This window comes from Lagopus muta, chromosome 1 (assembly GCF_023343835.1).
Source record: "Lagopus muta isolate bLagMut1 chromosome 1, bLagMut1 primary, whole genome shotgun sequence".
Lineage (NCBI taxonomy): Eukaryota > Metazoa > Chordata > Aves > Galliformes > Phasianidae > Lagopus > Lagopus muta.
The window spans coordinates 44921436-44933806 of record NC_064433.1 but is presented as its reverse complement, the minus strand read 5'-3'; the positions used below and the strand labels follow the sequence as shown (position 1 = coordinate 44933806).

General features: G+C 46.6%; 1 protein-coding gene across 1 annotated transcript in view; it reads left to right on the top strand.

Moving 5' to 3' along the window:
• The window catches only part of NTN4 (netrin 4), a 35840-nt gene extending 23834 nt beyond the window's left edge, over positions 1-12006 (top strand). The window contains 5 exon segments of the mRNA XM_048965040.1: positions 3167-3395; positions 4039-4154; positions 5051-5119; positions 7285-7455; positions 10362-12006. Coding sequence (XP_048820997.1) covers positions 3167-3395; positions 4039-4154; positions 5051-5119; positions 7285-7455; positions 10362-10498 — 722 coding nt within the window. The 3' untranslated portion in view covers positions 10499-12006.
• Positions 12007-12371: the final 365 nt, after the last annotated feature.

Here is a 12371-nt window from a genome sequence, read left to right as displayed (position 1 = left end):
CTATCACTTACTCTCTGCAAAGAGAAGCAGCCACAGCTGAATTGGCTTTTTTACAGACCTGGTCTCTCTACAAAAGCAGAACTGACCACAGATCTTCATTACTTGTGTAAATAATTGTTTCACTGCTGTAGTATGTACACAAGTTTGTTTTTTAGACAGTGGATATAGTTGCTTTTTAAGGTCTCTACATACTTGTGTACAGATCCTTTCCCTTGGTAATTATTGCCAGAACTTATGCAAAGAATTTTTGTTTTAGAATCTTGTTAGTAAAAAACACATTTAAATCCTGCACTTAAACCTCTTGCACTTTTTTCAGTATTTACAAACTTCAGAGTATAAAGTACTCAATCATTCCAGGGAGACAACTTTCCCTGGCAAAGACTGCTTCCATGAAAATGCAGGGAGCATCTGATGCTGTCCCTGCAGAGACTGTGATACTGTGAACACAGAAACCATTTCTCTCTGGGCACTGAAACTCTTCGTCTCCCTAGGACTCTCCATGGTTTCCCTATTGGGTTCCCTCTGGCTGATTTGGGGCTGCCCATGAGGGTGACACTGCAGCCAACCCAACACACCCAGTGTGCTGCCTATGAACTCCCTCAGAGCTGCCCTGGCCAGACTGTAGAGCAGGGGTGGTTTTTTCCCCCACCACAGCATTTTCCAGACCCTGGAGCAGGTTAGGGCTATTTGTTGTAGCTCCAGCTGAACAGTGAATGGTTAATGACTGTTAAATTAAATTATATAAGACTGATTACAGCCCTCGGCTGGAACATTTCCAAGGACCGTGCCGTGGTTTGCAATAACGAGGGACAAGGGGGATGCCCAGTTATTCTTTCAGAAAGGCCACAGCATTGCCTGCTTGCTTCTGGCTCACAGCGCTGTTATTGCTCAACTGTGGAGCAGCAATGAAAATTTGAGAATGCCAAAGTCAAAGTAAATAAGAGAGTTGTTAAGCCATAATCTTTAAGGATTCTTTAAAGATTCGTGTAGGTGAAGAGTGTATATTATATTTGCCTAGGAGTGAATGTGCAGCAGATAGAAGACATTCTGCCCTTTACAAGAGCAATCTGATGACTTGCCCCCTGTCATACCTATCTGTCCTTTTCTTTACTTCCCCATGAAGCTTCAGCAACACTACGATTGCAGATAATAAATCAGCTTTTATAATTGGCAAGTTTAATTTTTGCTTTGAAACTGTAGGCTTTTGAGGGTAAATATTTGTCATATCCAAAGGTTAGATGGCCAACGGCTAGGGGGCAAAACGCAGCCCACTGGTCTCACTGCCTTTCAGTCCCTGTTGGGGTGTGGGGACAGGCAGTTGTTTCTTCACACAGGCACAGAAATCTCATACCAGATGTAACCATGTGGTGCAGTGAGAAGTGCCATTTTTGATGAAGAAGGAAAATGCAAAATTAGAGCCCAGGGATGAAGTGACTTCAGTGTACTTAGGATGTGCCCAAAGCAATTTTGTGTGATGCTGCTACCATACCAAATAGGTACTACTGCAGATAAGCTTCTACACTTCTTTAATAGTCCAAAGTGCTGTGTCAGTGTATGCCAAGGGCTTTATTTTCTAAGCTGAACAGACAAGACAGTTCAGGAAACTGCTCAATGAGTGCATTTGAAGCAACATGGGGTTGATGTATGCAGGTTGGCCAATTGGTCTTCCTGGGCTCTCAGTACTGAATGAGCTGGGTTGACTGCCATGTTAATGATACTGCTTATGAGTGGAAGGGAGAATAAACAGATGGAATTGTGGCAGGTTTCTCCTAGTCCTAGCCCTTACTAGTGGGATGGCCATGGTGTGTTAGCTCTGTGCTGTCCCCAAACCTCACACTGAAACTTGTGCCTTATGCTTGCACCTCCGGTCAGCATAAGGCCCTCTGCCCCAGGACTCAGGATCCAAAATCTGAAACTCTCTGTCAGTCAGTGGACAGTGGGTGGCTGTCTGGCAGTGGGTCAGGAGCAGTCAGGAAGGATGGGGGCTGCACAGCCATGTGGAAATGGCCCATTCTTACAACACCTCTCTGTGGCTCCAGTTAAAGCATACAGCTAACTATGTTCTCATTTTTCATTGCCTGCAGTCCCCTGTAAGCTCACTGCTGTGTTTTCTATATCAACTTTTGTAAATTCAGTGTTTTCTTCTCACCATTAGTGTTGCTATCACCATTAAATTTTCCATTAGGGAAAAAAAAAAAAAAGGTAAGAAAGCATTGACTGATTTGTATAAAGCATCAGCACTGAGAGGACCAGCAGTGAAACTCAGCTGAAACTCAACCAAGATAGGACTGAGTCTCTCTCTGAGCACGGAGAGCGTCAAGTGCTTGCTATTTCCCCTGGAGGGGCTGAGGAATGCCATAAATACTCTCTGCATCTAGGAGGAAAATAGAGCATTTGGATACATGTGTCAGGTGTAAAACATTTCACAGGCTTCAGGAGAAAGGTATGCAGCTCTCACTGAGCGCCATTGAAAACTATGCTATTAAAGGTACCAGCGTTCACTGCCTGCAGCTAGTTATGCAGTTTGTGGAGAGGCTTTCTAATCTTTTAATTTTATATAATTATATTTGTTTGGGAATGGAAAGGGCGGGGAAAATTTGGGGATTACTTTAGCAAAGATTTTGGATTTGCAGTCTTCTCTAAATTGACTGCCAATATTAACTCATCCTTTCATATTTTGAAACTGCGCTCCAGATATGTCAAAGCCCTGAAACCACAAGCGCGTCACCAGAACAAAATGAAATGTAATTGCACAGCAGTAAGTATTTTAAGAGAAAGTGAGGTTCTGTAACACGTAATGGCTCTTCTCTTCTATTGTCTTCGTAGTTGCAAAGCAAAAATATTTGCATTAGCATTTGGTAAAAAATTTCCCTCCAAATGAAAATTTTCTCAGGAAATTCAGTTTTTATGTAAATTGAGATTTAGGCAGCAGTATTTCAGGGGGGATTTTTATTTTTTTCATCGTTCAGATCACCGAAGTGGAATGATTCACATAGCCCAGTGATGCCTGGCAATGTTATCTGCTTTCACATTTTGAAACAATGGCTTTAAGAGATGTGCTTTTTGCACTCCTTTGATTAAACAGCCATCAGGAGCAGGGTGTTCAACCTTCAGTTGGCCAGCGAGTCGTTGTTGCCATATGACTAACACCATGGTGTCCTCACAGCCTGCTCCTGCCACCCACTGGGATCGGCCGCGCTCCCCCTGGGCCCCCGCACCTTCTGTGACCCCAGCACCGGTGACTGCCCCTGCAAGCCTGGTGTGGCAGGGCCACGCTGTGACCGCTGCCTGCCCGGATACTGGGGCTTTGGTGCTGGCGGCTGCCAGCCCTGCAACTGTGCCCGGAGCTGCCACCCTCTCACTGGCGATTGCCACAGCAGCAGCAGCAGCAGCAGGTGAGTGGGGGCTCCAGCTGCCCCCCAGACCCCAGGCAGGTACTGCTCCTGCCTGGTTTATGTGCCATCTGACAGCACCTGTTCAGCCAAGTAGTCAGCACTGCCAGGGATTGGGGGAGGAGGGGACATTGATGCTGTGACTCCTTTGGGTGCTGGACACTGGCGTGGTGGCACTGCTGGCACTTGGTGCTGGTGTGAACAGAGCAGGTGTTTTTCATGCCCTCCACAGTTTTTTCCTCTCCATGAGCAAAATAAGGTCCGCAGGGAGACCTGAGCACCCAGAGACCATAGCTAAATGTTGCTGCTGTTACAACTCAGTTTGCATTGACTGCACTGGACAGTCAAGCTCTGATTTCTAGAGGCAGAACATGTGAATGACACCCCAGTGTCTGGATCTCATAGGATGCCTTTTTGCCATAGGGATAATATTTTTAGCAGAGAAATCCCTGTTGCACATTTTAAACCAAAAATGGATTCACAACCCACTCTGGCAACCCTCAACCTGCTCATTTTCCAAAGTCATCTCTTTCAGCTGTGTATGTTTAACAATGAGATGTGTGGCAGAGCTGCAAGGATGGGCCATGAGTTATGAGTGCTTTCTGCCAGTGGCAGGAGGATGGCTGACCCTCTTCCTTTCCCCCAGCAGTGCAGATGCGAGCTGGCAGCAAGAAGTGCTGCCCTTCCAGCCAGCACTCAACGAGAGCAAGCCCGCCTGGGGATGGGAGGATGAGCAGGGCTTCTCGGCTCTGAGGCACTCCGGTAGGACCACAGCCCCACGTGCTCCCACGTGCTCCCACATCCCTCCCACTGAGATGTCCCACACCAGCATGCAGCAGCTGCACTGAGGGTGCAGTGAGAACTTGCCTGTACTCCAGCTGCAGGTCCGACTGTGGAATTCCTTCTCCCCAGCCCTGCTAGGTTGGACAAGGCAGTGCTGGAGCTGCAGTGCTGCGGTGAAGCAGCCTGGCCCCACGGCACTGCACAGGCTGGTGACAGCCACGTCCTCCTTCAAAACCACTGCACACAAGCAGGGCAGGTATAATTTCCTGCATTTGCAGAAAGCAACACAATAAAAATCTTGAGGATAGGATAATTGAGTTAATTGAGGGGAAAACTCCATCATTTGTCTGGGCAACTTAATCTGAAACGTAAATAAGTATAACATGTTATTCTTTGTTCTGAGATCACGGAAGTCATTAATCTGCCTTAACCTCGGCAGTGTTTCTTTCTAAAATTGTGTCTGGGACATTACACTGTGGAAAATACCACAGGAAAAGACATGCATGTTATTTGCATCCTGAGACCACATAATGAAGTCTTTGTTTCCCTTCTCTTCAAATTGTAAACAAGGAATAATTGCCCTCAGACTAAGGCTATGTTCAGCCCAGATCTGAGAACAGGGCATGTTGAGGGGGTTGTGGACCACGTAAAAACCCCTAGCAGATCCCAGTGATGCAGCCAAATCCCTCCTGTAGCATTGAGGCTGGGCCATGAGGCAGCAGCCACCTCCAGCATGCCCTTTTCTCCCCAGCCAGGGCCACGTAACTCTCCTGGATGGTAGCAGACACTTCTGCTCCCCCAAACCCCAGGATCTCTGCAAAGATCCCCACTGGGAAGTACAATCCACATCTGTTTGCTTTGTTTTCTTCCCACAGGTAAATGTGAGTGTAAAGAGCAAGTTTTGGGCAACTCCAAGGTCTTCTGTGGGATGAAGTATACCTATGGTGAGTTGTGGTAGGTGATGGAGGTGTGCAGGAGATTCTACAGGAGTATAGTGCTGAGCAACTCTTTCTTTGCAACTTGCCAGAGGGGAGCAGCAGTCTGGAAGCAAACTTTAGCATTCATACACTGATGATGTTGTCACTGTATGGGGGATAATGAAGGCCCAAAGCCTATGTATTCCCATGCATCTCAGCATGTTCTCAGCAATGGAGCATGCCAGCCCTGCAAATTCTTGGGCTATTTAGTATAGGGACAGAACTTTGCCTCTCCAAAAGCATGCAGATATCGTGGTGCCTTGTCACACTGGGTGAACCATCTCGTTCCTCTTGCTTCCAAAGTGCACTTGTGCTGAAATCATGGGAATGCAAGAGCTGTAAGTGCCTTGAGAGTGCCTGCTCTCTGGATCCAAGGCAGAGTAGAAGGCACTGATACTGAAAACAAGTCACCGAATAGTCACTGAAGAGTCGCTCTTACAGACCAGCTGCCTCCCAAACAGTGTAGAAATTGCCAAATATGAATTACACTGAGTGGAAAGAGGGACAGTGATAACCACCAAAGACATTATATGGAAAAAAATGTCACTGGCAGCCACCAGGAGCTTTGTCCTGTCAGCAAAGCTGAGCTGTTGCAGTAGGGTGATGGAAATCACCTATGTGGGCGTAGCACGTTGGATTTCAGGGAATGAGAGGAGATACCTTGTTTCCCTAGACCTCTCCGGTTTGTTCTGGCAAAGCACCTCCTTTGTACTGCTGCAGAGTAAGGACTGCTTTGTGCAGCACTCCCTCCCATCATAGCTTTCCAGAGGCTTCTTGCACCTGTTTCATCTTGCACTAAAGCTGAAAATGAGCAGGGAGATAATCCGTGCTGCGGTGCTCTGCGGAGCAGCCCACAAAGGGAAGTTCAAGGGGCCGCCAGTTGTTGAAATATAGCCCTGGCTTAGTGATGTCAGAAAAAATCTGATTTTGCTTTGCTTTGCTTTCTGGCTGTGACAGTCACTGAGTTTTAATCTTGCAGAAGATAAGAAATAATAATTTTTTAAAAAGCACAAAAAAGCCAAGTTCATAAATCTTATCTAAAGTGCACTCAGGCTTGCTGCCCTTTCATCACTCAACATGCAAGGTGTCAGCTCAGCTGGAGAAAGATGAATTATGGGGCCCACTGCAAGTGCTGTAGAAGGAAAGGTTTCCCTGTGCTTCATAATCACCGAATCAAAGAATCACAGAATGGCCCAGGTTGGAAGGGACCTCAAGGACCCCCTGTCACACGCAGGGCCACCAACCTCCTCATTTCATACTAGACCAGGCTGCCCAGGCCCCCATACAACCTCGCCTTGAACACCTCCAGGGACAGGGCTTCCACAACCTCTCTGGGTAACTTGTTCCAGCACCTCACCACTGTCATAGTAAAGAACTTCCCCCGACATCCAAACTAAATCTTCTCTCCTTCAACTTAAAACCATTTCCCCTTGTCCTGCCATTATCTACTGTTCTGAAGAGTTGCCTCCTGTTTGTAGGCTCCCTTTGGGTACTGAAAGGCTGCAGTGAGGTCACCTTCTTTTCTGCAGGCTGAACAAGCCCAGCTCCCTCAGCCTGTTTTCATAGGGGAGGTGCTCCAGCCTTGTGATCGTCTTTGTGGACCTTCATAACATGCAGTGCTGAGTAAAGCACCACTGTGGACATCAGCATGGTCTGGAGGTGACTGGTGTGTGGGACCTGGGCCCTGACACTTTGCTGTGCCTGGGCTGCCAGCAGATACACGGTGCCCCAGTTCTAACTCCATCCTACACAGGAAATTGGTTGGGGTGTGCCTGTGGGTATCTGTGAGCTCAAGATTGCCTCAGTCCCCACCAACATCTCGGTCTTTGCCACTCTGTGTTGCTGTGGCAGTTCTGCAAAGAGGGAGGACCAGGGCAGGATGGGGACAGCACTACCAACTGCCAAGCCCTGCAAAGCCTCAATGCTCATCCTTAAAACCAGGGCTTTCCTCTTGATTTCCAAAAGTGCTTAAGAAGCAGAAGTCTTTGCCAAGGGGGAAAATTTGGCCTTTGCAAGTTTTGATGCAAGAAGCATTGGGCTAAATCCAGTGTAATGAAATCATTGCTCTCACTGTTTCACCCAGACTTTAAATAGTTTATATATTCCTGGTTTTTTAATTCATGTCTTCCCAGTGATAAAGACAAAGATCTTGTCAGCTCATGACAAGGGCTCCCATGCAGAGGTCAATGTGAAGATCAAGAAAGTCTTGAAGTCTACAAAGCTGAAGATCCTGCGGGGTAAGAGAACGCTCTACCCTGAGTCCTGGACTAACAGAGGCTGCACCTGTCCAATCCTCAATCCTGGTAGGTTTGACTCCTGGGAAGTACATCTCCTCCACACTCCCACAGATTTCATCCTCTTATGCTCCCCTTTTCATCCCCTTATGCTGATGAGTTTAAGCTACAGCCTAATGTTGATTAAATTCTTGGCATTTACATCATTTGGGTTCCAGCATCAAACTCTATCCAATTTGAATTTTGAAGCAAAAAATACGCTTCATTCTGTAGATTTTTAAACGTACAATCGCTCTTCATGAAGCATAGTAACAGCACTGCAGCTTTATTAGAGTAGGTGTATTCCCACAAGAGTTAGATGCATACTGTGCCATGAATATGTGACATATCTTTTTAAAACTAATGCTAATTTGAATCCATAAAAGTGCATTTAAATCTAATCTTAGGCATGACATTTTACTGAAGATAGAATCTAATCACAAGGGAAGATGCAACTTGCAAAGTAACATTAATTCACGTCTTCAACTTTCAGAAGAGGCTCTCTTATGCTGTGTGAGGCTTTGGCTTCACAGCTTTTCCTCATCTTTCATTGAAATGAAGTGTAATCAGTGGTGGGTAAACAGTGCACGCAGTATGCAGTAGGAACAGGGAAATGCATACTCCAGGTTTTCTTTAACAGAGCAAAACTAAGATCCAGTTGACACACCTTTCTTTACAACTCCGAGATAAGCCAAGAGTTACCAACTAATTTGGATAAAAGATTTTCTTTCTATAAGGTGCATACTTCACCTGGAAATCACTGGTTGAAGCACTGACTTCAGTGCTGAGACTTATTCTACGTGTGCATCTTTGAGAGCTTCCTTCAGGGGGAAGGGGCTCCTTGCTAGGCTGGGCATGCAGGAAGGTTATTCATTTATGAGGTATTTGCTGTCTTCTTTCATGTCCACCGAAGCGACTGCTTTTGGCTTTGAAGGCTCTGATAGTACAGCTGCAGTCAGGAGGTCTCCTCAGGTGCAAGGGTCAGAGAGATCAGCAGCACTGAGCAGGACTTCACTGCTGGAGCACAGCAAGACTTTGGATAGTGGTAAAACATCATAAATCTGCTATTTTAATTTTCCATACGCAAAGCAAATGCACACAACATGGCTGCCTTAACACAAACCTGGAGGAAAGCTACAGAAACTGTCTGCTGCACACAGCAGCCCCGCACCTGACACCCAGCCCTGTGACACCATAAGCTTCAGAGGAGCTTCCCTGGTTTCCCCAGCAGAGAATAGAGCAGTGAACACACAGCCCATTAAGGTCACAGCCACTTGGGTGTCAGCAGAGCAGTGGAGGTGCAGTTGTTGGAATCCCATCAGTACAAATTCATTTCAGCTTTCATATTCAAAAGCATCTGTGAAGCTTGGGGAATCTCTTGGTTCTGGGAGAAAACTTGAAAACATACCTGAGTGCATCTTAAAGAATGAATCACTTCAAAGGAGAAAGAAAAAAAAAACAATCCCAAATACTTTTTTAAATCTCACTTTTAGCTAACACATTCATTTCTGGATAGTTGGCAATACCATAACAGCAAAGTTAGCCCTCTCTCAGAGTAAGAGCTTATGACCTCCAGATGAATAAACCATCAACAGCAGGATAGAAAGCCAAGCTGACATGAAATAATTTCTTGACATTAGCTGTAATGGAAATCACATCTCCTAAAAACATAGAGATGAAAGATAAAAGTAGAAGAAAGCAAAACATATTTTTACTGTTTCACAGTGCTGAAGTGACACCAAATGGAGGGTAAGCTCTTAAAAGTTCTGGCAAAAAACAGAACCTCTGAACATCTAACAGATCTCCACAGGCTGCTTCCAGATGACAAATGTGCCAAGGGGCCTATGAGGAAACAGGCTGGCCTTTGGGGAGTGCAGAGGGAGGTTGTGATGTCTTGGCCATCTGCAGGAAGCAGTAGCCCTTGCTAACTTCCTAGTCCCTCACACATGCACAAGAGGAGCTCTCCTTGCTAACAGTGCAGACAAAGCAGCCTCCAGTCTGGCTGTGGCATCTCTGTTGTGTATTTTATCTTTTCAGTGCTGTAAAGTCAGACTGAAAATCTGGAAGGATGAATGTTCCTCTTGAAAGAGAATCAGCAGCCAAAGCAATAATTAGCTTTCCCTCTGAAAATGTGGGTCACATTTTTTTCTTAAGAGATTTAGGAGCCCTTAAGAAGTGATGTTTACAGCAGCAGGATTGACACAGCCAAAATGAAGGTCTTGCATAGGCTGCTCCTGCCATGCAAATTTCCTGTGTTTACTTGGCAGAAGAGAGGATGTGTGTGCCCAGAAGCTCAGATGAAGCAGATAACAAATTGTATTGAATTAAAGAAAAACATACTTAACCTTTAACTAGGGGACACTGTCCCCTTGCCACTGCCTCCCTTTATTCTGAGCAGCAAAACAAAAGCCCAAGAAAACATGAGCAGAGTGCCTGCTGCGCCCGGTGGAGGGGCTGGGAGTCCCTGTGTGGCTCTGGGATCCCTGTGAGTTATGCCCTAGAGTCAGGAGCAGCTTTCCACTCCAGTGCTGCAGGTGAGGAGGGCTCTGAGCCTGTCCAGGTGCTCATCCTTCTGGCACAGCAAGAGGGAGGCTGGAGTGCACAGAACTGTGGGGACTTTGTGTCCCCAGGGATGAGCACAAGCCAGTGTGAGCACAGCACAATGTTCCAGAGCAGCTGCCCTCCCACTGTGCTGATCTCTGCCTGAGCCTTGGCTTCTGCATGTCAGAAAGGCAGAAGTCAGTTCAGGCATCCTGAGCCAAATCTCAACCGCTTCTGTGATAATCCTGATAATATTGCGCCTGGCTACCCTCATATTCTTCTCCTTTATATGCATATTCCAAAGCACTAGTACATTAATTGCACCCAGGTAGCATTAATAGCCCTTCCCCCAAACACAGTGCTGCGCAGACCCTGACCACTTTGCTGGTTTGCAGGCTTGGAGTACCTGGTGGCAGGACACGAGGATGTCCGGACAGGCAGGCTCATCGTCAACATGAAAAGCTTTGTCCACCAGTGGAAGTCGGCTCTTGGGAGAAAGGTCCTGGAGATGTTAAAAAGAGACTGCAACTAGATACATGTGGCCAACTAGGGCATTTCTTCATGCGCAGAATGCAAGAGCCTTCACAGAGGGAAGGCCTCAAGGATGAAAACTGGAACATAAGAAAATAGCGCCAGAGCGTGTAGCGAGGCAATGCGATTTGTAGGCGCTGACTGATTTAACCTTTCCTGGCCAATGCCCATTCACTCGCCTGTAGCTTCCTTGCAAGGCACTCCCTGAGCCCAGGTTTTGTTGCGTTGAGGGGAAGAGAAGGAAGGGCGACTCTTGGTTTGGCTCCAGATGAGAGGTGATGAGCCACTGCCAGTGCCACCAGGATGGATCTGGGGTCACTTCCAGGGGCTCCAAAAAGATGCTGCAGAGCAGCAGGAACACGTGGCTGAGAGTGGGGTGCTGCTGCCCTTCACCTCACCATGCTGTCAGAGGTTTTGGGGCTCAGCTCCCTGCCTGTGCTTTTGAGGGTGGACCTGCTGGGTGATGTGAATTCCTCTGCCCTCATGCACGTGTGGTGGCTGCCGGTTCTCTGCCACCTCGGCAGAGAAGAGCTGGCTCCGTGGGACGCAGTGTCTCTGAGCTTTTGTCCTTGAAGTGTTAAAATATGAACCCAGCCTCCTGTAAATATTTCATTGTATAAAGCACTTTACTACCTGCCACTTCATGGTGTGGAAGGCCAGACTGTGTTTGGGAAAGAAGAGGTTGAAAACCTTCCTGAAACAGAAGCACTCCTGAAGACGCACGGCATAAAGGGAAGGACCAGCCTGGCATGGCCACTCGGAGCATCCCGGGGTGCAGTCTGAGGGATAGAAAGCATTTGCACTGAAGTCCCAGCTTCAGACCAGCGCTTGGGCTCCGTGGGCAGGACTTGGCAGTCAGTACAAAAAGAAGAGACTTTGGAATGGAAATGAAATTGCCAGCGTAGGAAACTGCCCACAGGAGGAGTGGATCTGAAGAATGGAAAGGACTGCCGTTCACATATCCCCACCCAGTGATTCACGATGGGCCTGGAGTTTATTTTATTTTTATGTTAGTATTTAAGACCGAACACTCGATTCGTTTTCTTCTGTGATATTGTTTGCAATATGTATGGCCACTACACTTCCACATTAACACCCATATGGAATATAGCACAGTTGACTGCAGTTTTCAGCACTAAAGTATATCTTTTCTGTAAAGCGTCTTTGAAGCACACTGCATAGTATATTTTGCTCATGAGTATGAGAGGAAAGAAAAGGCAGACATGCAACATCATAAGAACCACAAGCCTACCAATATGCTTTACATATGTATTTTTCTTTCAAAGTCCTGTGGACTAAAAAAAAAAAAAAAAAAAAAGATACTGTTTTGGTAATTTGTTTTTATATCTCATGTATGTAATAAATATATAATGATTTCAACATTCCAGCAATATGGTCTTCATGCCTGCTCTGAAGAGCGTGCTAAGGGTGAGGAGAAGCTGCTGTGGGGAGGTAACATTCTCCATATGAGAAAAAGTCAAACCATGGAGATGGCTCACAGAAATCCAGCTTCGTTTGTCTGGGGGGGTTGTTGCTCTTCTCAAAGCTGACCACATCTTTGCCTCCATGCAAACCTGGCTGAGCTGCAGAGCAGTAACAGATAAACAGCAAGTCAGGGACAGCTGAAATCAGTCTCACTGCCTACATGAAAACTATAAAGGAAAATAAAAGGTGTGGAAAGTGAACACTGTGGCAAAAGATGTACAAGAGCACCACAAAGTGAAATCAGGCATCAGAATACACGAGCGAGAAGGCAAAGGCTTCTTCAGAAATGGGGCTGCTGGTGACCTTGACTTGTGGATGTGGACTCTGAAGCTGGCTGAGCCAGGCTGTAGTCACAGCCCCACAGTGTGAAGTCCAGCATGCAGACATCA